Source organism: Lagenorhynchus albirostris, chromosome 1 (genome assembly GCF_949774975.1).
Source record: "Lagenorhynchus albirostris chromosome 1, mLagAlb1.1, whole genome shotgun sequence".
Taxonomy (NCBI): domain Eukaryota; kingdom Metazoa; phylum Chordata; class Mammalia; order Artiodactyla; family Delphinidae; genus Lagenorhynchus; species Lagenorhynchus albirostris.
In genome coordinates, this window is record NC_083095.1 from 92,161,169 (window position 1) to 92,188,529 (window position 27,361).

The window sequence follows — 27,361 nt, forward strand, 5'->3', positions numbered from 1 at the left end:
TAGTTTCATCATCCATCATCCACCTATTCTTTGTAATAGAACTTATTGAATTGAACACCTAATGAGTAATGCCAATTACTAATCGATATGAGTACAGGTTCTCCTCACAAGGATCTTTATCTAATCAAATCTACACAAACCACCTGACTCACTGTTAAGTATTAACAGCTCAGGGTGGCTAGCTGAAGTGCTGATGAAGTTTATTAGAAGGAACTGTGATAGTAACTGTATGGGAGTCTAATATAAGCCTGCAAAAGTTGTGTGCAGATCGTTAGTATCTGAAGATGATATTTAAAGAGATTAAGCTAGGGTTATAATCTTTTAATATTATACAATTAGTACTGTAATCAAGAATAAAATACACATTATTTTTAAAGCACACTAAAAATAAAAACGAGCATAACTGCTTAAATAAAACCTCTAGGCCTTAAAAACAAAAAAACAAAGCCCTTAGTATAAATGATAAACATATTAATAAGTACTAAGAGGGAAAAACAGAATCTAACCTGCTTAGAAGTGGAGATATAATCAAGAATAGAATTAATGGATTTTTCAGAATAATTTCTTGTGACCGCACTCCGAATATAGGTCAATAGTTGTTTATATCTGTTCATCATTTCTGGAAAGTTTGTCTGTGAGGGAAGAAAAGTGCATTACTAGGTACATATTTATTTACTAAGATATATACACATGATTAAGATTACAGTACATATTACTAGCTAATTGAAAAATAGTTTTTCAATAATAGAGAAACTGTATGACAGAAACATAAATAAAAAATTTAGCTTAAATTTGAAATTACTAGATTACTCAGTAAATGAATCAAATTTTTGAAGTTAGGCTTTGAAAAAGTACCACTTATAGATTTTCCAAATTTCAGATATTGTTCCTCATGGCACAACAAGCACATTTATTTAAATCACAAAAACTACTAAAATATTCATAGACCAAAAGATAGAAATAAGTCCTACTTTTCAAATATTCTTTCCTAAAAATTTACCCCTTCATCAGGAAGCTCTCTAACAATAGTTATGTATTTCTTCTCTCCCTATTATTGGCAGGCTTTTATATTAAAATGTGAAGTGAAAGAATCTCTTCAAGCCCAGGTACTCATCCCACTATCAAGAAAAGTCCTCCCAACCCCTAAAAAGGGGAAAAGTCCTCCCACCTAAGGCCCTACTCAACAGCAGATGTAGCTACTGTTGCTATGCCTTGCAGGACTATTTGCATTACTGTGGTTATTCCAGGAAACATGAAAGATCTGAGGAAATAAAGGACTATTAGTGAAATTTCCAGCACTTAAATATTTTGGCAGAGGGTCTATCATCCCTCAGAGCATATCATATAAGTCAACTTATGAGTCTAACCTTATAACCTGCATCCACAGTCCCCACAATCTCCAAGTGCTGTTAATCCCTCTTTTTATTGGGATTAACAATATACTCTACTTTTAATCACAGAGTGGAGCAATGGCAGATACAATGCTTTTTTTCTTGAATGACAGAACATGTATATTTATTAGGGTGAAGAATAAATTAATGACACTGTAATTTTTCTGCTTATGACTATGTTCTGCCCTGGTATATAGCATGAAGGACAAGAAAAGAAATACATGAGAAGACTCCCTGAAACGTTCTAATCAAGTGAATTACAAAAAAGAAAACTAGTAGGGGTAGGTGAGAAAAAACAGATAGAACAATGAGAAAAGCTTTAGCAATATACATCAAACTACTTTCGTTTCCAAGTATACCAGCACCACGTGGGGGTAAATAATAGGTAACACCCTCTCAATGAGCCACTAAAACCCAAGTTACAGAACGTATCTCCTAGCAAAATGGAAATCAGAAATATGACTGTCCCAACTTTGAGATTATATCTTGATACTGAAATAGGATTTTAGCAAAAAGTTAGTTTTGACTTCATTTCCTTATGCCACAATAACTTTAAAGCTAATTTTTCAAAAATTATGTTACTGTAATTAAAGATCGAGGGACGATTAGGTTTACTGGTTTTTATTTGCAGTGGTGAATGCACAGAGCAGCTGACAACAAACCTTTCCAACTTTTTACTGCCCAAGAGGACTACACAGAAACATGAGTCCGACTCTGAATCTAACTCAAAAATGAGGTGGCAGGGATGGAAGCTGAAATTGCTCTTGTAAACCACAACTTATTCAGAGAGGCTACTACAGCATATAAAAGGTAGAGAAGGAAGGTAGGCAAAATAACACAAAATACAAATAATCCTCTCCTTTCACTTGCTTCCCATCTTGGCTCAAGGTAAAATGGTAAAATCAAATCCTACGGGTGGCATACATTTAAACGGGCTGAAAAACTAAATGACTGCTATAGTATGTTAAAATAGTAGATTTCTATAGGGCCTCTTGGTATTATTTCAAATCACAGAACCTTAGGAGTTGAACATGGGCCCGTAACGTCACCGTAATTGTTCAATCAAAATCTCCATCCCCTGAGACACCTGCTGCTTCCATAGCCCTCTAAATTATAAAATATACTGAATGTATTCTGAAGATATATAAAGCCACCTGGATTTACCAATGGATTATTTGTGGGGTGAGAGACAAAGAGAGGAGCCATGAAGGTTTTGGCCCTAATCAGTTGAAGAGGAACGTTTTGTAATAAAAAGTACAACCTCAGAACTCCAAAATAAACATTAATAGTTTGTTTAAAAGTCACTCTATTAAGAGTCTCATGCTCTACTGATTGACCTAGCCTGGCAGCGAAAAGTCAGTCTATTAATAATGCAGCTAAATACTGCCCATGTATCGAAAAGATAAGTTTTCTTAAACAGAAAACTTTGTATCCTATGCAGAATTTTTAAAATTTAGTACTACTGTAGTCACAAATGAAAAGCAGGCTAAATATGGAAACATATCAACAGAATTATTTCAGAGAAATAGATATAATGACATTTTGTTGCCATGAGGTTTTTAAGTACAGAATTTCATTAACAGTTTAATTCCTCTCAAAACAAATCTTACCAACTTGAAGTTAATCTTAATCATTTGTTTCAGTGCTTTAAATCCCCATTCTCCTTTTTCACCTTCAAGTTCCAAAACCTAAAAAAAGAAGAAACTTCCAGTATAATTTAATACCATTATTTTCTAATGACACTCAATATCTAAGTTGTAAAGTAATTTTACATTATATGCATGAAAAACACTGCCCCAAGAACTCTACTTCTCAATGTCATTTTTAGTAGGCTTAAGAAAAGAAACCAGCCTTAAAATGCTTACTTAAGGTAAGTGAGCTTATTTTGAAGTTTCTTCATCAAAAGATTAAATAAGAACTACTTCTTGATTATACAATCCCAGAAGTACTTTTTATTCCTCTGAAAAATCCGCTGGTAAGAATAACCCAAAAGTTTATCAATCGTAAAGAAATCACACTATTTAATAATGAAACCACACCTGTGTGATTTGTCACCAAAAGACAAAGGAACAGGAATGCAGGGATAGTAACTATTGACCAGCATGTTGATTCTCTTTCTGCCAGAACCATACTAGCTTTTCAGGACAATGGCCCTGCTCTACAGATAACCTGATTGGAATAAACAAAAGGATAGCCCTTTTCAAATATTTGCTTTTGTTGCATAATGCAAACTTATTTTACAGGATTATCACTAAGTATCCAAACGTATTACTGACATAAAATCACTTGGAATTTACTTGATTTAAGACATCATTTAGAAAAATATAAGACACAGAATCAGCCAGAAAACATATGAACCTTTTGGAAACTGCTTAATGCTGCTTTTGGGTCGTCTTCTTTTAATGCTTTGGAATTATAGTACTGATTTTCCAAATCCACATTTGGCTCAGAGTTACTATCTTCAGAGTATTCCTGTGTGTTAGAAAGAGATATTAAAATGAAGGAAAAAAAGAAAAGAAACCCACACATTGCTAAAATGTGAATAATGTTAAGAGAAAATCCACACATTTATAAAAAACAAAACAATTACATAGGTGAAACCCCACTGATGTTTAAACATTAGTTAAATAACAAAGGGAAAACCCCAAATCAAGTGGATAGCAGAGTACAGTAGTCCCTCCTTATCCGTGGTTTCACTTTCTATGGTTTCAGTTGCTCCATCAGTTGAGGTATAGAAACTGGAAAATTCCAGAAATAAACAATTCGTAAGTTTTAAATTGTGAGTCATTCTGAGTAGCACGAAGACATCTCTTGCCATCTCTCTCTGTTCCACCCTGAATGTGAATCATCCCTTTGTCCAGCATATCCCACCTGTCCTGTGAGTCACTTAACAGCGGGCTCAGTTATCAGATCCACTATTGTGGTATCACAGTGCTTGTGTTCATGTTACCCTTACTGTATTTAAAAATGGCCCCAAAGCTCAAAAGTAGTGATGGTAGAAATTCACATATGCCAAAGAGAGGCCCTAATGTGCTTCTTTTAATTGAAAAGGTGAAAGTGCTCAACTTAAGGAAAAGAAAAAAAAAGTATGCTAAGGTTGCTAAGATCCATGGTAAGAACGAATCTTCTATCCACGAAATTGCGACGGAAAAAAGAAATTTGTGCTAGCTTTGCTGTTGCAGAAGTTACGGCCACAGTGTGTGAAAAGTACTTAGTTAAGATGAAAAAGGCATTAAATTTGTGGGTGAAGGACATGAACAGAAAACATGTTCTGACCGATGGTAATGTATTATGCCAGAAAACATTGAGCCTATACAAAGATGTCAGCAAAGGATTCCCTGAAACGAGTGACACCAAGCCATTTGCTGCAAGTAAGGGATGGCTGCCTAGTTTCAGGAACAGGTTTGGACTGAAAAATATAAAAATTACTGGAGAGGCTACATCTGCTAATGAAGAAGTCATTGTCACATTTCTGGCAAAGTTGAAGGAGTTAATTAAGGACAGAGACCACATTCGTACAACTTTTATTACAGTATATTGTTATAATTGTTCTATTTTATTATTCTTGTTAATCTATTACTGTGCCTAATTTATAAATTAAACTATATTACAGGTATGCATGTATAGGAAGAAACATAGCATATATATGGTTTAGTACTGTCCTTGGTTTCAGGCAAACACCGGGGGTCTTGAACTACTGTAGAATCATTTCTTTCCTTCAGGTCAAAACTATGATTTCCACAGAATCAACACAAAAGCAAATTGTAAAGAAATATTGGTTATGATCTTCAGTTCTGTAGTGGTTAACCTTTTGTTGATAATAGAACCTGAGAAAAATCAATGTGAATACTAATTATTATGTAAATGTTACCTATTCACCTTTAACTCCATAATCTAGCTTTTGCTACTCCCTAAGTCTAAATTTCATTATTCCAGCATGGCCTGACTACCGAGGATGGTAATCTATATATAGCAGAGTACTCTGTTACTAAATATAACTATATGTTTATAAGAATATTTGCTTTATGTGCATTCCACATTACTCAACAGCTGTTTAGTTATATTAACACACTTTAGTCTTGTAACAAATCAAAATAAATAAAACAAAATTTAGTTATACAGTTTTATGTGACTTTTCATCACATAAATTCAGTTCCTAGTTATGGAACAATAAAGCACCAAGAAAAACTGGAGTAACACTATTTTGTGGAGCGGTATAAACAAGAGTTTAAAATAGTTCCAGGACATGATATTCAATTTAATGATGAGGATTATAAAATATACATAAATTAGTGTAGTAAAAACTATTATTTTAGGAAGAGAGATTATTTCCTTCAGCTACGAGTCATTATAAAGGGCAAGTTTATGCCAAATTCAGAACTGTGCCTGAAAGTAAACAGAAAAAGACAGGAACAGCTATTTCTAAATCCAAGTACAGGTAAACTTTTTTTGCAGATACTTATGAGAAATTTTGTATTGTCTCATAAAGGCACATGAAAGAAAAAATGCACATGAGTGTAGTGTTAGAAAGCTCAAAAATATGTAAACACAAGACGAATTTTTCCTATGACCAGCAGATGGAGGGAGGTGTTTGATCTTAGTATAGAATCAGTTTTAGCTGACCACAATGGCTTTGTAATGTGCGCCCTCTGGAGGATAATTATTTCCTTGCATAAAGATACTTCCTGTGAAGCACTGGCACTCTGTCTAACAAATATAAGTATCAGGAATTCAGTTATGCTCAACATATGAAAATCCTCTGGAACACTTCTCTTAGAGTTGGGATCAAATTCTGAGTAGTGCGTAAAGTTCATAATCACTCATTCACTTCCTAACCCTGTAATTTAGGTTTGACTACAGTAAAACTGATTAAACTAAAAGAGCAATTAATAAATAATGAACATGCCAGTGTATACACCAAATCATGTTATGAGAGTAATGGCTTCTGAGCCAGGTTGTGAAAGATAAATGGGAGTTTGCATGCTGGACAAAACAAGAAAGGGGAAAAGAGAACAGCAGACACGAAACTGTAACAGGAGATAGCTAAACAACTAAAAGCAATCATACCACTGGAACATAAAAAGTCCTTACTGATTCTACCTTGAACATGAATCCCAAGTCCATCCACTCCCCCCTGCCCCGCCACCACCCTAGTCTACCACGCCACTTTCATCTCTCCACAACTATAACCTTCCCATTCTCCTTTTTTTTATTTTTTTTTATTTTTTGCTGTACGTGGGCCTCTCCCGTTGCGGAGCACAGGCTCCGGATGCGCAGGCCCAGAGGCCATGGCTCACGGGCCCAGCCGCTCCGCGGCATGTGGGATCTTCCCGGACCAGGGCACGAACCCCTGTCCCCTACATCGGCAGGCGGACTCTCAACCACTGTGCCACCAGGGAAGCCCCCCATTCTCCTTTTTAACTTTCAAATTCCAGTCTTCTTAGGGTAAGCAGCCAGAATAATCTTCATAAAATGTAAATTATCTCATTCCTCTTCTCAAAAATGGTTTCCCATTGCTCTTAAAATCAAGTTCAAAAATCACCAAAATGTGACTCGATTATGCACCCAACCATATCTCCTGTCGAGCCCTCCCTCATTCACTTTGCTGCAGCCACCCTGGCCTTACCTCACAAGTTGCCAAACTTGTTCTCACCTTTACATGACATTCCTTTTTCTTTCTACTTCTCTTCATCCCATTAACCACTGCATGTCATTACAGCTTAAGCATCACCTCCTCAGGGAAGACTTGGAGTAAAGAATCATAGCTATAAAACCTACTCTCACCTTTGGAAATCAGTTCTTCTCAGTTATTCTCTAGTAACTGTTCAATAATATATGGGAATAGCTAGAACCAGAAAATGACCTTTATGCAACCCAAATCTTCAGAATGCACCCCTGAACTTGGAAGCAAAATATCTTTGATTTACATCTATCACCAAGTCTAAGAATCTGGACTCTTATTCAAAGCCCATTTATTTTTGGTTTCTTAACCCATAACGGATTAGGAAAAAAAACTGACCAGTAGAAGCTGAGAGGCACACATGAATAGGACATGGAGTTGCCAGAAGGTTAACTTCAATTACTGGAAATTACTGAACTGATTATAACATTGTTGAAGGCAGGAACCTTTATATTTCCTACCATGTCTGAATGCCTCTTGTAGTACAAGACTGACTACCTCCAACTTCTGAGAACTGACTGGCTCCAGCTAATGATATTTCTAACTTCTACATAACTCCCCCAAATCACTACAATTGAGATAAGACTTAATCCAGCCCTCAGCATTTTGTGAATGTTATTTTGGTTTTTCATATTGCATGGGTTAAGAAGTGAAATGTATATTTTTTGCATAATTGCAATTCAATTCTTAAAGTGTTACTGGTGAAATGTATAAATACATGAGAATTGGCACAGCTGATACGTTACTGACTGGTTTCTTATAATTAGGCAGTCCCGTGTTACGATCTGCAACACCATGTTGCAGCCTCCATGACATCACTAACCTGTCATTTGCAGCTCAGTGAATCACACCATCAATACAAACTATGCTACAGCAAACTATTCACTTACTACACTGGCATGATTTTTACACTGAAGATATTTTGAGAAGTCTTTAGAATAATTCTTTTGGGTAGAATATCTATTATATATTATTTATATCTATTATTTATACTCAATTATAATGATCTTTAGTATAAAACAGCAATTAAATGTTGCTCAACAAATGCAAATTAAGTCTTTCCCCTCAAGCTATTCGTGGTCTGAGACAGATATGCAAATGAAACACCAATATAACACAATAAAAGCAGTAACAGAGACACATACTAGGTACAGTGAGTGGCAGCTCAGAAGAGGAGTAATCAACTACTCTCGAATGAGTTAGAAGAGGGAAAAGTTACCTGAACCAGGTCTAAAAGTAGGAATAGAAGTTCCCAGGGATGAGACAAGGCACCGGAAATAAAACAATTAACCATGCAAAAGCACGGAAGCTTGAAATGGCATTGCATATTTGGAAGAACCATCAATAGTCTGATTGGGCTGAAACACAGGATGTGTGTAGAGCTGATAAGAGATAAACTGGATCAGACAGTAGAACTGTACAAGTCTAGCAAGGAGTTAAGATCAAATGGAGACGCACTAAAATGTTTTATAGGGAATTAGACTTGTGTTTTAGGAAGAGCATTCTGGTAGTAATGAAGTAGCCCACTGGATACTCTTACAACACTCTGGCCAAGACATGATGAAGGTCTGATCCAAGCAGTAGAACAGGGAGAAGAGGAAGGGGACAGAATAAATATATGCGATGTTAAGGATGTAAAATAAAAAGGACACATCATATGGGCACAAGAAAGGGGAAAAGTTATCTCTAAAGACTATTGCTGACTTGGTTACACACAATACCATTAGTCAAAATAGGGAATATAGGAAAAGTATTAAAAAAATATTGCTAACGAATTCCCTTATGTCAGATGAAGAGGTGATAACTATAATTTATAAAAGCATAAATGAAATGTTTTAAAAAGAGAAATTGAAGTTTTAACCTACATATTAAGAATGCTTTAAAAAAAACAAAGAATTTAAGCAATATATGAAAAAGCAAGCACTCGAACAGTGTTAAAGGGATTTTTAAAAATCCACTGAAGTTCATAATAGTTCCAACCCACTTACATAATAACTCATGTCCTGACATCTTCCCAAAGCAATTACGTACCCATCTACACCAACCAAATCTATTCTTTCTTCCCCCCAAATATGCCATGTACTTCAAAATCTCTGCTTTGGCATACACTGGTCTCTCTGCTAGGAATTTTAATCCACCGCCCCTTCCAACAAACTTCCCACTTTTCTCCTATGATGTGCCCCACCCCTAACACTCCTGAGAAAGGTATTCATCAAGGCTTACCTTGTGATTCTTTCTCCAACTCTTCTTAGCAAAATAAATTTTCTCCTCAGTCATGCTTCTACATGACATGGCATGTCACTAAGACGGAGTCTTGTGTGTTTGCTGTTCCCACCTCCCCTCTCCCCTCACCTGCCCCACCAAGAGCTTCTCAAAAGCAAGAACTTACTTTTACTCATCTTGGTATCCCCAGAGCCTGGTATATTACAAAATGCTCAATAAGTGTTTGCTTAATTGAAATGAAAAGTGGGTGAATGTTCCAAAATAACACAACACACAATAGGTAGAGACAATTTTGACTCTCTGTTGGAATGTAGCCACTGCTGAACAGGGTCAGTTTCATAGTTCATGTACTTGTGTCTCTTGCCAATAGAGGTCTTAAGAAATGTGCTCTAGGAAAACAAGACTCACCATTAACAATGCTTCCCAAGCCTTGACCATGTTTAGACAGCTATACTAGATGTTGGGCATCTAGGGCAAAGTCTCATTATCCTTAAGGATGAGATTTAATCCAAGGCCTAGGTAGCCAACTGTGGTTTAGCCATTCATAAAATTAACCAAACTTTAAAAAATTTCACTCAAGGTAATGGATCCTAATTTGTCTATGGTATAAATCAGAACATTCTTTTATCTGTCCTAAACTTTCAGTCTTCAAATTAAATTTTCCAACAAGACATCATTGAAGTCATTAGACTTGGGCTCTAGTTTTGACTCGGCCACTAATTTGTCATGTAAATTTAGGTAAGTCACTTACACTGGATGTTTCAGTTCCTCTCCTGTCAATTATGGGGGTTGATCTCTAATTCTTGCTTAGATCCATGTGTTCATTTTGGGACATGGTACACAAGTACAAATTTATTCTGTTGGATATTCATACTTTACAGATTTACATTAGGGTTGAAAAAATCTATCTCATTGTTAGCACATAAGAGCTGTCTCTCATTACTTATGGGAGATCTTATAATGACATCCTTGTCATTAGTTATCCTTGTTTGAACCTCTCTAATTTCATTATATAGGATACACCTATGAGGTAATTCAACAGGCCTTTTTGAAAATACACCCAAACTTATATTTCAAACCAATGTTCTTTAAAGTAGTAACTTTAAGAGGTGGTAAATTACTGGTAAATTATTCCAATTATACTGACATGGATTATTAAGTAACACTTCTGAAATTCTTAAGTTAGATGTTTCCGACCTAAAACAGCATCATCCAGTTTGGGGGCCCAACTTATTTATCAAACCCGACTCACACAATTTTTGACACCTATAGAATGGAGAAAACTTGGTTATAGCTCAAGTTTAAAAAAAAAAAAAAGAAGCTGCACACTGTTTACAACAGCAAAAGGAAACAGGCCAAATTCTCATCAACAGAGAACTGGTTAAATAAAGTATGGTACATCCAAGCAATCAATGCAGCTATAAAAAGAAGTAAGTAATCTCTCTGCATAGTTCTATGGAATAATCTCCAAGATAACGTAAAAAACCAAGTGTAGAACAATATACATAATATGCTAAATATGCTACATCTTGGTTTAAAAAAGGGGAGTGGGATAAAAACGTGTATTTGGTTACCTATGGGGAGGAATGGGAACTGGGCAAATAGGGAACAAAAATGGAAATTTTATTTTAACATTTCACGTTTTTGAACCATGTGCATGTATTACCTATTTTAAAAAGCTAGATGCTTCAGGTTCTGAAGAACTCTAAAAAATTTTGAGCAATGACAAAAATCACTGTTTGGCGCGCCCCCCCACCCCCCAGCCAAGATCAAAGTAAGATTTCTGTTCATCATTTGTACCCTGTAAACCATCCCCTCTCCCCCCAGCAATAAAATGCAGGTTCACTGTGAAAGGTTTGCAAGAAATAAACACATTTTAATTTTCCTGACACTTTTCATATTTTCCAGACATTTTTTCTATATTTTTCCCACCCAGCAAAATGAATTTTAGCCCCACCCAATAAAATCATAATATGGATTACATATTTATAGTGGACATGTGTTCACTATGTGCACAGCAATGGTGATTGACTCTTCCTCTCCTAGGTGAGGGTTTTCAATTATAGTGCTCCTCCCACAGGGCAGGGGAAGCAACCTATCCTCCCTCTCTACAGGGACTGAGCAGTTTGAAGAAGGCGATGCAGGCCTAAGGTGAATCAATAAAAGTTCTTCCTGGGTTTCACTGTTAGAGCTAGCAAGGAAGACTCTTCTGCCTTTGGGCTTATAATACTAGGAAGATAACACATTATATCACAAGATCTTGTGATATAATGTGAAGGCAATTAAGCCAATACAGTGAGGAAAGCAGCCCAGGAAGAGACAGAAACAGAAAAAGACCCAACATCATTATCTGAGCCATGAATCCAGCCATATTTACACTTCCTGGTGATGTGAGCCAATACACACTCTTTTTAGTTTAAGCTAGTGTGACATGTATTCCTGTCCTCCCTTACATCCAAGAGTACTGACTAATTTATCAATTTTTTCATATCATTGGATATTCTTTAGAAGCATGGTTTGAAATGCTGACATACTTTCCATCACATGGATATATCATAATTTATCTATTATTACCTTATTAATATTAATAGTATTCCCGTACTACTGATAATTTGGGGGGTGTTTCCAATTATTTACAATTAAACATGTCTTTTTTTTGGGCACTCTGAGCAGCTTGTGGGATCTTAATTCCGCGACCAGGGATTAAACCTGAGCCCACGGCAAAGAAAGCTCCAAGTTCTAACCACTGGACTGCCAGGGAATTCCCTGTCATGTTTTTTTTAAGCCTCAACTGTATAATCAAACTTCATCTTTGTGAAGACTACATGCAGAATTCCAAATGTGTGTACAGCATAAAAAACAATGGCCCAGACCACAAAAAGTATATTGTTTGAAAATCTGTTCTTAAAGATCCCCAACATTTTGTTTGTCAAGCTTGTGACTGAGACAACTGTCTCAGAATAAAACAACCTATAACCTCCAAGTTCCTTATATGTACAATGAGTGACAAGTGAATGTCTTAGTATTAAACACACAAATCCCTGAAGCTATTTTTTGCCCCTGTCCTATATTAATCTACTTCTTTTTCAAAGTGTATATTCTATTCATGTCCATTCAAAAATCTTTTTAAAAAATGGAACTGTTATATTTTAATTTGCTAAACCATGTTCTAAGGTTCTTTATAACATACATGACATTTGTCTGATCTTGTTAAACTTGTGACAAATAAGAGATTCTGTAAGATATCCTATAGCTAAGACTCTTCTCTCTCCCCCCAAAAAGTAGAAAAAAAGAAATAAACTTCTAGGGCATTAAAACATCTATTTATTAAGACAAGAATAACAATAATAGTAAACATTCATTCACGAATCACAACTATAAACCTGACTAGGTGACTATAAAGAGGCTCACATTTCAGTAATACATCTAACCAAGTAGAATTAGTCTACCTTTTCAACATTTTTTTCTAATAATAACATTTAAGTTCAAATATACAATACCTATAAGAGGAACTACTAGAGAATAATTTTTGGTATTACATCAGTCTGTCTTAAATCCTTTCTAAAAGATTATTAGAAGTACCAATCAACTTCATGCTAGAATGGCTGAACTGTGGAATTACAATACAGTTAACTTATCTATCAAGGGCCTTATTAACTTAATGAACGGCACTATAGTTATTACTTATTATTATTAATTGTTACTATTAACACTATCGTATATAAATCTGTAAAATTACCATTGGATTAAAAGACATTTACCAGTACCGTCTTCTACTTCTCCGTTCACTCCTATGCTTAGAAAATGCCTGCTTCTACCTCAAATAAAAGTCAAAAAGCTCTTAGAAATAAAAGGTCAAGCCTATTGAATTTATTTCATGTTTGTTTCTTCTTTTTTTTAACCAACTTAATTCTCATTTAGCTCTTGGGCACAAATCATTATTTACTTTTTTCGATAAAACAGTGTAGTTTTGGAAACAAATTTTTACTTTTTCCAGTGGTATCCTAACTACCTATTTCTACTAGATTGGGCAAGAACAAGAAGTGATTTAGGGTATTAAAATTTATCAACAGACAACTTATAAAATATATACTGAATATATCTGTAGTTAGGATACTCATGGTTCTTGTTAACATTTTGACTAAAATGAGGTGATGGCAAACTTTCCAACAAACAATACGTTTTTTAATAAAAAAGAAGTTTCCCTAAAACAGCAAGTCAATTCTGACTCTTTAAATTCTAAGACACAAAAAAACAGAAAAGACCCAGGCAAATAACTACTAAAAAACAAAAACAACAACTTTTCTTTTGGCAACATGTAAGCATGAAATGGCAACCAGCCCTCTTAATCTTTTTTTTTAAACATAGTGGCTTAAGGAAATTAACTAAGGAAGTAAAAACTAAATTAATATGATATCTATGTAAGAGAGATATGGGGGGAGGACTATTTAACAGAATGCTAGAGTGGGGAATTATTATTTAATTGTGTGTGGTAGTGTAAAATCTTACATTTTTTGGTTAAGAAATTTAAAAAAAAGGTTAAAACTACATGTTCAATTTTATATTGTACATGTACTGTAGGCCCTCAAACGCTGGAGAAACACAGCCAAGTTAAATCATGTTTGTTTAATTAAAATCCTTGCAAAAATGAACTGAGTATTTCATGGGACTGTAAGATTCTCATTGTCATTCTTACATTAGAGACTCACTCATATGCTAATAAGTCATGTATTCAAAAAACTATTGCTTAGAAAAGAGATAGGTACAAACATGTAAAAACACTAGATAGAACAGTTAAAAGAAACGCTTCCGTAGTTAAAAAATACCTGTAATATAAGTAAACATATAATAAATAAAAATGCACAAAATATTACAAGTAGCATATTCTTAATGGACTTAGGGCACTGACTAAAACTGGCTTGATCTGAAGAAACTAAAATGTAAGGCAGAAATCTTAACTATTAGCAAAACTCTGCGTTTAACTTTAAGAATTATCAACACCTCTACTATAAATTTCAGGTAATAACAAGCATTTCCCTCTCCCTTTTGCAAATATGCCTTCTTTTAAAAGGGAAAGATTAATTGGAAACGACTATACAAAGATTTACACTAATTCAAAACGATATATTAGTATCTTGAGAACTCTCTGGCACTTAAAATATGAGACAGACTTCCCTAAGCAACTATTTCATAACTTTACGGTAATGCAGCATCACCATAATATACAAGAACCATGCACAAAAACACCCCCAAATAAAAAGCAAAGCCAAGTTGACGCTAATTCTTGGTCCAGATAATCTTTCTTAGTTCCCACACAGGTAATGTTTTTGAATATCAACTTGAAATGTTAGTGCATTTTTAAAAACCTGTAAATCTGTTCATAAATTAAACCTTGAATCTTTAAAAATCACCATTCAGCTACAGAAATTCGTTTAGTTCTACACTGTTGATATTTTTAACTTTGAATATTGGGAAATTTCTAAGTCGAGATAAAAGCCAATGTGTCAATCCCCTTATACCACCCCACCCGCCAAACCCCAAACAAACAAAAAGCAAAACTTCCTTACCAGCTTTTCTCTTTAAACAAGTAGTTAAACTACTTTTTTAAAGCTAGCCTTGCTCTCAGTTCTCTACTGCACCTTTACCTTAAACCAAAACGGACCCTGGACAAAACTAATTAAGCTCTGTTTCCAAGGGACTCACAAGTGGCTTTTCGCTGTCAGGCCTGCGAACAGTAAGGCCTCCTAGTTTTCGGACCCCTCTCCCAGCATTTCGCACCCGCTCAATTCAAGTGTGAATAAGAGGGGCCGAGAATGCTGGGCCCGAAAGGGCATCGCCGGGGCCTAGACCACTGCACGGTCCCCAAGGCGGCTCGCGCGGTAGGGAAGAGGGAGGAGGCATAGAGAACCGGGCGCTGGAGGCCAGGGGAAACGGAGGAGGCGCTTGGACTTGGAGCGCAATGCTCGGGACCCCCTTCGCTGCCTCCTTTACCCTCCCTTCCCCCATGCTGGAGAGGCAGGGCCCGGGCCCGGTGCGGGAAGGGGGAGGAGGTAAACTCGTCCTGTCACTGCACCGGGAGAGGCTGGAAGGAGCACATGTTCAACGGGGAAAGGCCGCGGCCGCCCCGGCCCCTAAAGCCAGAAGCCACCTCCAGTCCCAGAGTTCTGTTCCCTGCGCCTCACCAGGTCGTAGTCCTCCTCATCATCGCACATGAAATCATCCTCCATGTCAGACATCTTGGCTGGGACGGGGGGGGGGGCGGGGGAGGAGAAATTGGAGACAACCTCCTCCCACAATCCTCCGCGGCTCAGAGGCGTCACTCCCAGCTTCTCCTCGCCTTCCCGTCGCTCTTAGAGGAGCTGACTGTTTCCTCCCGGAACAAATGAGCTCGGTTTCCAGAGGACTCGCTCCGACGCCGAAAGCGATTGCACCGTCCCCTCTTCCTGTGAGACGGTTGGTGCCTTAGCAACTAAACCTAGCAACTAGGGAATCCTCGAGTGTTACGGATCTCGGCTGAGGGGCCTTGGAAACCTTGAGCTCACAACGAGCCGTTTCCAGCCTCCTGGGCAAGGGAACAGTATCCTCCCTTGCCTGGGATTCTGGAACCGTTTCATTCTGGTGAAAGTAAGAGGCAGCTTGGGACCAGCAGCCTTTCGCGGAGAAAAGTCTGACATGCCCATCCTATGTGACAGGTAGTTATTTTTGCCATGATTATCGATGCGCATTTAGCCCACACATTTTGGTGGGTGGTCATGTGATGTTTGGAAACCTTTCGGCAGCACGATTTACACGTAATGTTTGTTATATTTGTAGTCGGCAAAACGACTCTGTGGATATCCCAAATTAGTAGAGTATCAATCAATGGAGGCATCTGAAGTCTTATTCAGTTGTTCAACGAATTATAAACTAACCTTTACTGCCCGTGGGACCGAATTAAGGTAACAGCTAACGACTGTTTTTTTTTTTAAATGCGTTATTGTTGCACAACATCGTTAGTAGAATTCGAAATAAAAAAATGAAATGAAGGGGAAAAAACTGCTTTTCAAACAACATTTTCCATATAAACTTCCAGTTTTGTCCACTTGAATTCACAAATTTTATATGGCTATAGCACAGATATAATTTCAGATTCTTTCTGCACCTAGTTATGTAACAGCATAGGACAATGTATGCAATATATTGTTGACAATGATTATTTTAATGGCGGCATAATAAGCCCTTGGTTGAATGTACCAATGCACCGTAATTTACTTAAGCATGCTATTATTGTTACACATTTTGAATATTGCAACAGTACCACCATTTTAAACAATTCTGGAGCGAGTATCATTGTCACTTTACTTTTCCTTAGGAAAAAGTCCAGGAAGAGGAATTGCAGACTGGATTTTTTTTTTTTCCATTTTGGCAGTTACTCAGTAACTGCTTTTTTTTGTTTGCTTGTTCCTGCGGCATGCGGAATCTTAGTTCCCCGACCAGGGATCAACCCATGCTCCCTGAATTGGGAATGCCAGGAAAGTAAGTACCTGGATTTTTTAGTAATCATTTGTTTTTGTTTTTGTGTTTTTTAAAATAATTTAAAAAATTTTTATTGGAGTATAGTTGATTTACAATGTTATGTTTCAGGTGTACAGGAAAGTGAATCAGTTATACATATATCCACTCTTTTTTTTTTTTAGATTCTTTTCCCATATAGGCCATTACAGAGTATTGAGTAGAGTTCCCTGTGCTATACAACAGGTTATTATTAGTTATCTATTTTATATATAGTAGTGTGTATACATCAGTCCCAATCTCCCAATTTATCTCTCCCCCTTATCCCCCGGTAACCATAAGTTTGTTTTCTACATCTGTGACTCTACTTCTGTTTTGTAAATAAGTTCATTTGTACCGTTTTTTCTAGATTCCACATATAAGCGATATCATATGTTATTTGTCTTTCTGTATCTGCTTTCTTCACTCAGTGTGACAGCCTCTAGGTCCATCCATGTTGCTGCAAATGGCATTATTTTGTTCTTTTTTTATGTTTGGGTGATATTCCATTGTAATATGTACCACATCTTCTTTATCCATTCCTCTGTTGATGAACATTTAGGTTGCTTTAGTATATGTGCTGCTGAAGCGGGCACCCTTTTGCCCATTTTTAAATTGGTTATCTTACTACCATTGAGTTGTAAGTGTTCTTTATACTTTTTGTTGTATTTAAGTAATATTTGCCATACCCAAGGGCACTAAGATTTTTCTCTTTTGTTTTCTTCTAGAAGTTTTATGTAGTTTTAATTCTTACATTCAGATTTATGATATAGTTCAAGTTTAATTTTTGTATATACTGTGAGGTAAATGTAGAGGTTTATATTTTTCTGCATATGGATAACAAATTGTTCCAGCATTATTTGTCAAAAAAAATGATCCTTTCTCTATTGAATTGTCTTGGCAGTTTTGTGAAAGATAATAGACCATTTAATTCCCAACAGAATTTGACCCTTTAAAAGTATATTTTTGGGCTTCCCTGGTGGCGCAGTGGTTGAGAGTCCACCTGCCGATGCAGGGGACACAGGTTCGTGCCCCGGTCCAGGAAGATCCCACATGCCGCTTGGCTGGGCCCATGGGCCATGGCCGCTGAGCCTGCGCGTCCGGAGCCTGTGCTCCTCAACGGGAGAGGCCACAACAGTGAGAGGCCTGCGTACCGCAAAAAAAAAAAAGTATATTTTTGATAATTTTATGTTATCCTGTATTATGATTATTTTGTATTTATTCTTTATTAAGCTGAAAGCTCCTTGAGGACACAATTATTTTACTTACCTCTGAAAGTCAGCATGCTCAGTGAAAGCATGATATATTTAAGCATGTTCTAGCATTCATGACTCCCCAGTGCTGGATTGAGACATGTGGTTACCCCAAACAGGTTCATGATTTGGAAGCTTTCAGAGCAATTACCTTAAAACATTTTTTTTTTTTTTTACTACATTTACTTAGGCTGAACATCGTATGTTAGAAGGGCAGAAAAGGAGGACTCCTTTTGTGTTAGTCAAGATCTGGACAGGAAACTCATAGCATACTGGAGCGGGGGTGAGGACATTAACTGAAAAGAGTTTCTGAAGGAACTATTTACAGAGATGGGGTAGGGTTGAGGGAACCCACAAGGATGGTGAAACACACAGGGACTAGCAACAGGCTGGAAATCCCATTTCTTGAAGGCTTGAAGGGGCAAAGGGAAGAAATGGTTTTACCAGAGCCTAGCAAGAGTGGGAGCCCTAGAGGATGCACCCTCCGACAGCAGCTGTGGTTATAGGGAAACATAGCTACTGTCACAACTATGGCAAAGTTGTGGTAGGGTGTGTGAACTTGTGTGTGTGTGGGGAGCGATAAATATCTCAACTTCTCTGTTTTATCATCCTCTAATATCTTGCCAGTGACCAACCCCAACCAGAAGCCAGAGGGTAAAGGAGCCCAGGTACAGTCCTTAGAGATCAGCTTCCGGGAGGGTAGAGAAGGGTGAAAAATGGATCCAGAAGTCAAATGGGGGGACTCCTCTGGTGGTCCAGTGGCTAAGACTCCATGCTCCCAGTGCAGGGGACCCAGGCTTGATCCCTGGTCAGGGAACTAGCTCCCACATGCTGCAACTAAGAGTTCACATGCCACAACTAAAGATCTTGCATGCCGCAACTAAGACCCGGCACAGCCAAATAAAGAAATATTTAAAAAAAAAAGAAGTCAAATGAGGAGTAAACAGTATAACATTGTGTCATGCAATCAGCTGTAGCATAAATTACATACTTCACTCAGGGAAGGAACTTTCTCTCCTTCAAAGGCAAATTGCCGACTATCTGCTGTTGTTGGAGCATATCCCTTGATTTTACCAACCAACCTAAGTGGCTTATCAAAATGTTATTTCTGCCTACATTTAATACCCACTCTTTCCTGAGAGGAGCTCTGATAAATACAGTTTGCATGATCTCATTACATATCCACCTTATAGATTAATGCCCTTGCCTTGTTAGTTGTCCTTTTAATCTGCTTCAGTCTCTTCAGATTAAATAAAATGATGTATGTAGCTACATGGTGTTTACAAAGTACTCAGTAAATGTATCATTTTTAACTAGATCAACTACTCTACTCATAGTATTCCTTCAGAATGCTCTACACTACAATTACATCTTCCATCTCTAAACTTGCGTAGTGGGAATTACAGCAATTAAAGGATAAAGCAAATAAAGGATAAGTAGGCAGGCTAGGAGTTTCCATTTTTTACATTGACTTTGGCCTTGGGAAAATGTCTCTTGTAAAATGCACTTACACAATTTTAGCAATGTTATTTGCCATTTTTGTATCTCTAATGCCTACTCATTTTTATTCCCACCCAAAATGGTGATCATACCTCCCTAGTTTTGTGAAATGAACACATTTGTTTTTTTGTGGGGGGGCTGCACCATATGAGGGATCTTACTTCCCTGACCAGGGTTGGAACCTGTACCCTCTGCAGTGGAAGCATGGAGTGTTTTTTTAAAAAAATTAATTAATTTTTGTCTGCGTTGGGTTTTCGTTGCTGCACATGACTTTCTCTAGTTGTGGTGAGCGGGGGGCTACCCTACATTGCGGTGCGCGGACTTCTCATTGTGGTGGCTTCTCTTGTTGCGGAGCACGGGCTCTAGGCGCGTGGGCTTCAGTAGTTGTGGCTCGCAGGCTCAGTAGTTGTGGCTCACGGCTCTAGGGCACAGGCTCAGTAGTTGTGGCACGCCGGCTTAGTTGCTCTGCGGCATGTGAGATCTTCCCGGACCAGGGCTCGAACCCGTGTCCCCTGCGTTGGCAGGCGGATTCTTTTTTTTTTTTTAACATCTTTATTGGAGTATAATTGCTTTACAATGGTGTGTTAGTTTCTGCTTTATAACAAAGTGAATCAGCTATACATATACATATATCCCCCTATCTCCTCTCCCTTGCGTCTCCCTCCCACCCTCCCTATCCCACCCCTCTAGGTGGTCACAAAGCACCAAGCTGATCTCCCTGTGCTATGCGGCAGGTGGATTCTTAACCACTGTGCCACCAGGGAAGTCCAGGAAGTGAGGAGTCTTAACCACTGGACCGCCAGGTTAAGTCCCTGAGCGCCCTTATCAGCAAGACGTGTGGTGCGGAGGCAAAGTAGGGAGCTGACACAATTATACTGTAACTATCTCAGATTCCAGAGATTAAATCTGTTTATCGTTTTTGACTTCTTTTAAATCAGAGCTTTCCCCTATTTCCTTCAGCTTTTTCCTACTTCTCAGAACCTGTACCTATCTTTTCTCTACCCCAGTCTTTCATCCCTACTCTCATTCCTACCCTCAACTAGGGACTTAGTTTGAGACTTCAGCATTCTGGATTCCGTATGAGTTATTAATACTATTACTGCTGCATTATGACTTAGATTTAGTTTTATGGGTTGATCGGAGAATCAAAATTTAAAAAAAAAAGCTGTTTCTCATTATAATGCAACATGCTTGGGACTTCCCTGGCGGTCCAGTGGTTAAGACTCCGAGCTTCCACTGCAGGGGGTACAGGTTCGATCCCTGGTTGGGGAACTAAGATCCCACATACCACATGGCACGGCCAAAAAATAAAAAAAATAAAAAAAAAAGAATGCAACAGGCTTAGATGTTATAGGTTATTTTGACTAGCTCGGTTTTTTCCTAGAAAAATAAATCATTGAATTATGCCAGTCACCTGAGATCCCTTCCAAACATATTCTTAAAAAAGAAAAAAATCACTTAAGATAATAATCATGATTTATTGAGTTGGGCAACACTGAATGGTTATGACAAGATAAGATGTAGAAAATATTGTCAGGTTTGAACAGCCTTGGTACTATATTTAGTTTCTGGGTCAAGACAGTGAAAAGCAAAAACAACATATAGTTTTTCTTGACCACACTCTGCGTTTTTGTTTGTTTTTTGATTTTAGTTCCCCAACCAGGGATTGAAAGTGGGCCATGGCAGTGAAAGCACCAGGTCCTAACCACTGGACCACCAGGAAATTCCCATACATATAGTTTTAAGTTGGGGCAATTTACGTGCAGTTTGGCTCGTCTTATGTATACTTTAAGCTTGAAATGCAAACTTCTAATTTCAAAATCAAGTTAATCTAAACTTTTGCTCATCAGATTTCATTTTCTTGTTGGAATGTGTATTATATGCAGAGTTTGTATCAATTTTTATAGTAAATTCTTTTATTAAATTTTGATTTGTCATAATAACAGGACCTTTTTGTTTATGTTTATTGTTGTATCCTGAGTACCTGGATTAGTGCTTAGAACATAGTAGCACCTGATAAACGTTTGCTAAGTGAATGAATGCTGATAGAACAATGGATGAAACATGGAATGTAAAGTCTAATGGTGGAGACATAATAGATATAAACATCAATAAATAATTAATGTAATTTCAGATAGCCATAACGACAACAAACCAGATTTAGGGAATAGAGAATGACTGGAGGGGAGGTTGGGATGGTTTTTAAAATCTTCATAACAACTCCATGAAGTAGGTATTTTATCTCCCCTTTAAGGAGGAAAGATTTCAGACCTGCCCAGGGTCACAAAGTTAGTAAGTGGTTGAACCACGTTAATTCAAGTTCATTAATGTATTCCTTCATTAAACATTCCTTGAATGCCTGTTAGACACTGAACCAGAGTCTATAAAACCAGAATAAAACAGTTCCTACCTTCAAGGAGGTTATAGTCCTATAGATCTGTGCTGTCTAATACAGCATCCCCTTCTTTCTAGTTGGAATTGAGATGTGCTGTAAGTGTAAAATATACACTGGATTTCAGAGAATTCCTATGAAAAAGTAAAATAGCAATAACTTTTTATACTGATTATATTTTGAAATAATATTTGGACATATTGGGTAGAATATATTATTAAAATTCATTTAGCTTTACTCTTTTAAAAATGGTTATAGAAATTTAAAATGACATATTTGTATTGTAGATTCTGATTAAGTAGGCCTGGTCGCCAGATTCTGCATTGCTAATAAGCTCCAGGTGATGCTGATGCTGAGGATCACACTTTGAGGCTCTAGACCAGATAGATAAGGAAACACACAAGTAATAACAGTCCTGGTATGATAATTGCTATGACTGGGCAATAAAGGTGCCTAGAGGCATTGTTGTTGTTTTTCACTCTGCAAAACTGCAGCCTATATTCTGTTAAACTCTGCAGCCTATATTAAAACTGCAGCCTATATTCTGTTAAAACTGCAGCCTATATTCTGTTAAACCATTTTTGCACACTTTCTGTTCCTTTTATATTGCTTTATAAAAGATCAGGATGCTATGTTTAACTACATAAATATATATTTCTCTGAATCATGAGTGTATCTTTTGCCTTTATTTAAATGACTATATGCTAGAGAGATGTATCTATTGTATATACAGGTGAATAAGGAACATACAGCATCATTATAAATGACATTAAATAGGTATAATATATTATTTACCATCATGAGAAAATACCCAAAATAGGTTACTGAAGTAGATTCTCCCAATTGTGAACAATATTTTTTGATTATATATAAATCAAGATAGAAAGTATTTCCCAGAAGTTGTACAGGCTGAACCACAGAAATAACCACAGAAAAAAAATAACCACATTTTTCAGATAAATGATCTGTGATCTTAGAGACTTAGTTTTTTAAAAAATAAATTTATTTAATTATTTATTTTTGGCCGCATTGGGTCTTCATTGCTGCGTGTGGGCTTTCTCTACTTGCAGTGAGCGGGGTCTACTCTTCATTGAGGTGTGCAGGCTTCTCATTTCGGTGGCTTCTCTTGTTGCGGAGCACGGGCTTTAGGCGCACAGGCTTCAGTAGTTGTGGCACACAGGCTCAGTGGTTGTGGCTCAAGGGCTCTAGAGTGTAAGCTCAGTAGTTGTGGCGCAGGGGCTCCGCGCCATGTGGGATCTTCCTGGACCAGGGCTCGAACCCGTGTCCCCTGCATTGGCAGGCAGGTTATTAACCACTGTGCCACCAGGGAAGCCCAAGACTGTTTTGAAGGTAGAGGAAGGGACAGGGAATAGGGAAAAATTCCTGGAGGAAGTGATTACCGCAGGCCTCTCACTGTTGTGGTCTCTCCCTTTGCGGAGCACAGGCTCCGGACGCGCAGGCTCAGCAGCCATGGCTCACGGGCCCAGCCGCTCCGCGGCATGTGGGATCTTCCCGGACCGGGGCACGAACCCGTGTTCCCTGCATCGGCAGGCGGACTCTCAACCACTGCACCACCAGGGAAGCCTGAGGAAATGATTTTTAAACTGAGACGTAAACATATGTAGGAGTTAGCTAGGTCTGTGGACCTCTAACACTCACACTTTTACTTTTTTTTTTTAGGCCGTGCCTTGCGGCGTGTGGGATCTTAATTCCCCAACCAGGGATCAGGGATTGAAACCAAGCCCCCTGCCTTTGGAGCATGGAGTCTTAACCACTGACTGCCAAGGAAGTCTCCTACTTTTACTTTGGATCAAGTTTTTGTTTTGTTTCATTTTGGTGTTTGTTTTATTTTTTTGCTACAATATTTTATCTGAACAGAGACTAATGTCAGTTGAGGAGAAACAATATCAAGTTTGTTAATTAGGTTTCTGTTTAAGAATCTATCAGCAAAATAAATATTAAAAAAGGGAATGTATCATGAAATACTATGTTAGTTTATAATTTAGACTCTAAACCTTATTGTAAGTGTGTCCATATGCAAAAAATAAAGAACTGAGAAGTTCAAGATTTGTGAAAATAAACATTCTGTAAAATTTAGACATTAAACATTTTCACTATCAGATATATCTAATAAGAACCAAAGTAGTATTTTAAAATTGGCAAAAGAACAATACTTTTTCACTTCATAAGGGTTGTTGGGAAGATTTAAAGGGATAATAATATATGTGAAGTGCTTACTTACATATAAGGAAGCCTGGCATAAGGAAGATAGTATAAGAAAGTAATGTTAATTTTAGCTTTGGTTTCTATTTGGGGTTCTCTAGTAGTTTGAGAATAGGTTATTTTAAAAGCAGTGTTTTATTAAAATTACAATGTATACATTTTAATTTGTGGACAAAAATTACTAATTGTTTCAATAATTTTTTTTAAGCATACTTCACTGGGGTCTCATCAGAGGTCACACATTTAGAGTAGGCTGGGCTAGGAGTCTAGGACCTGGGTTTTGATTCCAGCCCTTACTCTTTCACTTTGAGTCCATCATTCAAAAAAGGAAGTTTTACTAGTTGCTTTATAAGGTGCTTTCTAGTCTGTATCAGTTTTGCTGAGACTGCAGTAGAAATGGATACAAGATCCAAATTAATGATTTGCTATCAGGTTTCATTTAGCAAAGTTAATATTTGGCCATCAAATACACATTTAATAGAAAATATTCTTTTATGAACCAGAATGTTCATAGTCACTGTTTTCTTTCTTTCTTTTTAAATTAATTAATTAGTTTGTTTATTTATTTATTTTCTCTGTGCTGCACAGCTTGCTGGATCTTAGTTCCCCGGTCAGGGATTGAGCCCAAACCTAGGCCCCCAGCAGTGAAAGCGCCGGAAAGGAATTCCCTGGCGGTCCCGTGGTTAGGACTCGGTGCTTTCACTGATGGGCCTGGGTTCAATTCCTGGTCAGGGAACTAAGATTCTGCAAGCCTCGGGAACAAGCAAACTGTGTGAAATGAGTTTGTTTGGGACGATTTAAAAAAAAACAAAACAGTACTTTCAGAGCTTCAAAATTTACTTATTTTTCAATGACCATAAAAGGTATGTTAGAAATATATCTGAATGAAAAATGTTCTTTCCTTTTCCGTATTTACTGATGTTCCTAAAAGTTTTATATATTTTCTCACTTAAGTTCTCTCCACATTCAAACCTATTTACAGAAGTGACAATGATGTCTCCTCTTACTCAAGAGTAAATCACAATAAGCATCCTACTGGGATTTATTGGGGTTCAAAAAGAGGAGATATAATCGCTTCACTTGAAAGTGATAAGGAGGGACTGAAATAATAGTGAGAAAGTAGCCCTGAGACCAGAGTAACGTTGGTTCCATGTTGTTTCATTTACAGTAATAACTCAAGGATGTGCCAAGGGGCTGCAACCCTTTTAGCTTACCTTTGCTACTGTCAATTCACACTTTAGCCTTCATTTCCCCTTTCCCCTTCCCCAGCATACACATATAGAAGTTCTGCAGTGGCAACTTGTTGAATGTCTCTGGGGTATGCCTGTACCCTTAGTGTTTTGGGCATGTTGGCCTAAACTTCCTCAACTAGGAAACCTTGGGATAGGTGTATTGGTAGCTGGCTTCACTTGGGTTTAATCTGAGCATTCTGAGGTACAGAGTACACTAGAGAGTTAATAGACCTGAAATTTAATTCAAGTTTTGCTACCAATTAACTGCGACCTTAGGCGAGTCATTTTACCTTTCAGTCATTCATTCAGTTCATCTTACCTATTGATTAAAAACCAGTGTGCCAAGTACTGTTCTAGGTACTGGGGATACACAGTTCCTACTCTCAAATTGCTTACCTTCTAGTGGTAGTGATGGTGGAAGTGGTGAGACAGACAATAAATACATAAAATAAATACGCAGAACTTGTGAGAACAATGAAGGAAAGACAACAGTAATATGGTAGAGTGATGAGGTGGGTGGAGGTGGTGTGCTTCTTGAGATAGGGTATCTGGGATTTTTCTAGGCAACTGAAAAATCAAGGTGTTGAACTGGATGCTAAGAGTATCTTGCAGTTTGATAGACATGTATTTTCTCCTTTTCACTATTACTTATGTTCTAGGAAGGCCCACCAATTCCTCTATTATGGAAATGAATGCAAATATGCTTAAATCAAGCACCGCATCAATTTTATATTGCCTGATTTTTGAAATAATCCATTTAAGAAGCAATGACTAAATATTTTACTGTTATTGGGGGAAGTTGCTGCTGGTCATTAAAGAAAAAAAAAGACCCCTAACTTAATTTAAAAAAAGAAAAAAAGGCAAACTGAGGTGCCAGGTTGTAATTCTGTGCTCAGACGTGCTCAGGGCCCAGGACGCAGAAAGAAAACCTCGGCTTTGCTCGGTTCAGGGGCTCCTGCGCGCCCGGGGTCCCCGGGGGCTCAGAGCAGCACGGTGGCAATACCTGACAGAGGCTGGGAAGGCTCCGAGCCTCAGAGCCCAGGGAGGAGGAGCCACGGGCGGGGCCGACTGGAAGCAGCCACCTCAGCGAAGAGACAGGATTTCCGCGGGGTAAGTGCCGGTGTCGCCCGGAAGAAAGGGCTCCTGCTGCAGATGTCTCGTGATTACTTCGGAAGCCTTGCTTCGCCGGTTGAAACTGCAGAGAGAAAGAAAGATGAGCGAAATATGGCTACGGAGGGCCCTGCCGTGCGTCGAGTCCAGGTGGCAGAACATCCCAGGTGGGGGAGAGGAGATGCCGCGCTTTGGGATCGCTTGGGTTGGATAGATGTAGATGGTGTCAGGCCTTTTGGCCCCTCACTGAGGCGCAGCTTTTGCCCCCGGGAGCAGACAGAATCTTTGGGATATTATAAGGCTACTTGGCTGGACTTGCAAGAAGACCGCGCCGCAAACACTGTTCAACCTTGTGTGTCTTGCTTCATCCATGCAGATCCTTCTTTTACCTTTTTCTTGCAGAAGGGTGGGACACTCTGCTGGGCTTTAGCAGAAAAACCCAAATTAGCTTTGAATCTCTTCTTTGTTTTGCCTGCTAGCTGATAGTGCTTTTTAAAGTCTCCTTTCTAAAATATTCATTGAAAACAATCAAATACGCCAAAACAAAAATAAACAAAAAACGACCCCCCCCAAACCAAAAAAACCCCTTTAGTCTCTGCATCCTTTTAAACAAATCATGTAATCTATGCCTTGTCACTTAGGGAATTAATCTGCTGCCAGTACCTAGTTACGGAATAACTAACAGCTTAAGTGATACCAAGTGGAGGATATTTTCATTTGAGGGCATCTTGCAAATACTTCGTGGAAGTACTTCTTTCTGACATAGGACAGAAATCTCATAGAATGAAGCCTCCACCTGCGGTGTATTAGCCCTATAGCTTTTCTAA

The 27,361-nt window shown here is 37.9% G+C and overlaps 2 protein-coding genes across 8 annotated transcripts in view; one reads left to right on the top strand and one right to left on the bottom strand.

Moving 5' to 3' along the window:
* COPS2 (COP9 signalosome subunit 2) overlaps positions 1-15,544 on the bottom strand; it is a 28,369-nt gene extending 12,825 nt beyond the window's left edge. For both annotated transcript variants that reach the window (XM_060149509.1, XM_060149501.1), the window contains exons 1-4: positions 15,477-15,544; positions 3,750-3,863; positions 3,002-3,079; positions 507-632 (exon numbers count right to left, since the gene is read on the bottom strand). In XM_060149509.1, coding sequence (XP_060005492.1) covers positions 507-632; positions 3,002-3,079; positions 3,750-3,863; positions 15,477-15,530 — 372 coding nt within the window. In that variant the 5' untranslated portion in view covers positions 15,531-15,544. The remainder of the gene's footprint in view (positions 1-506; positions 633-3,001; positions 3,080-3,749; positions 3,864-15,476) is intronic.
* Positions 15,545-15,738: 194 nt separating this feature from the next.
* Positions 15,739-27,361, top strand: part of GALK2 (galactokinase 2) — a 136,476-nt gene continuing 124,853 nt past the window's right edge. For 2 of the 6 annotated variants that reach the window (XM_060149591.1, XM_060149600.1), the window contains exon 1: positions 26,526-26,701. In XM_060149591.1, the coding sequence (XP_060005574.1) occupies positions 26,577-26,701 (125 nt within the window). In that variant the 5' untranslated portion in view covers positions 26,526-26,576. Of the gene's footprint in view, positions 15,987-16,645; positions 16,810-26,514; positions 26,702-27,361 lie in introns of those variants that run through there. The other 4 variants (XM_060149609.1, XM_060149634.1, XM_060149626.1 and 1 more) reach the window with 4 other exon arrangements.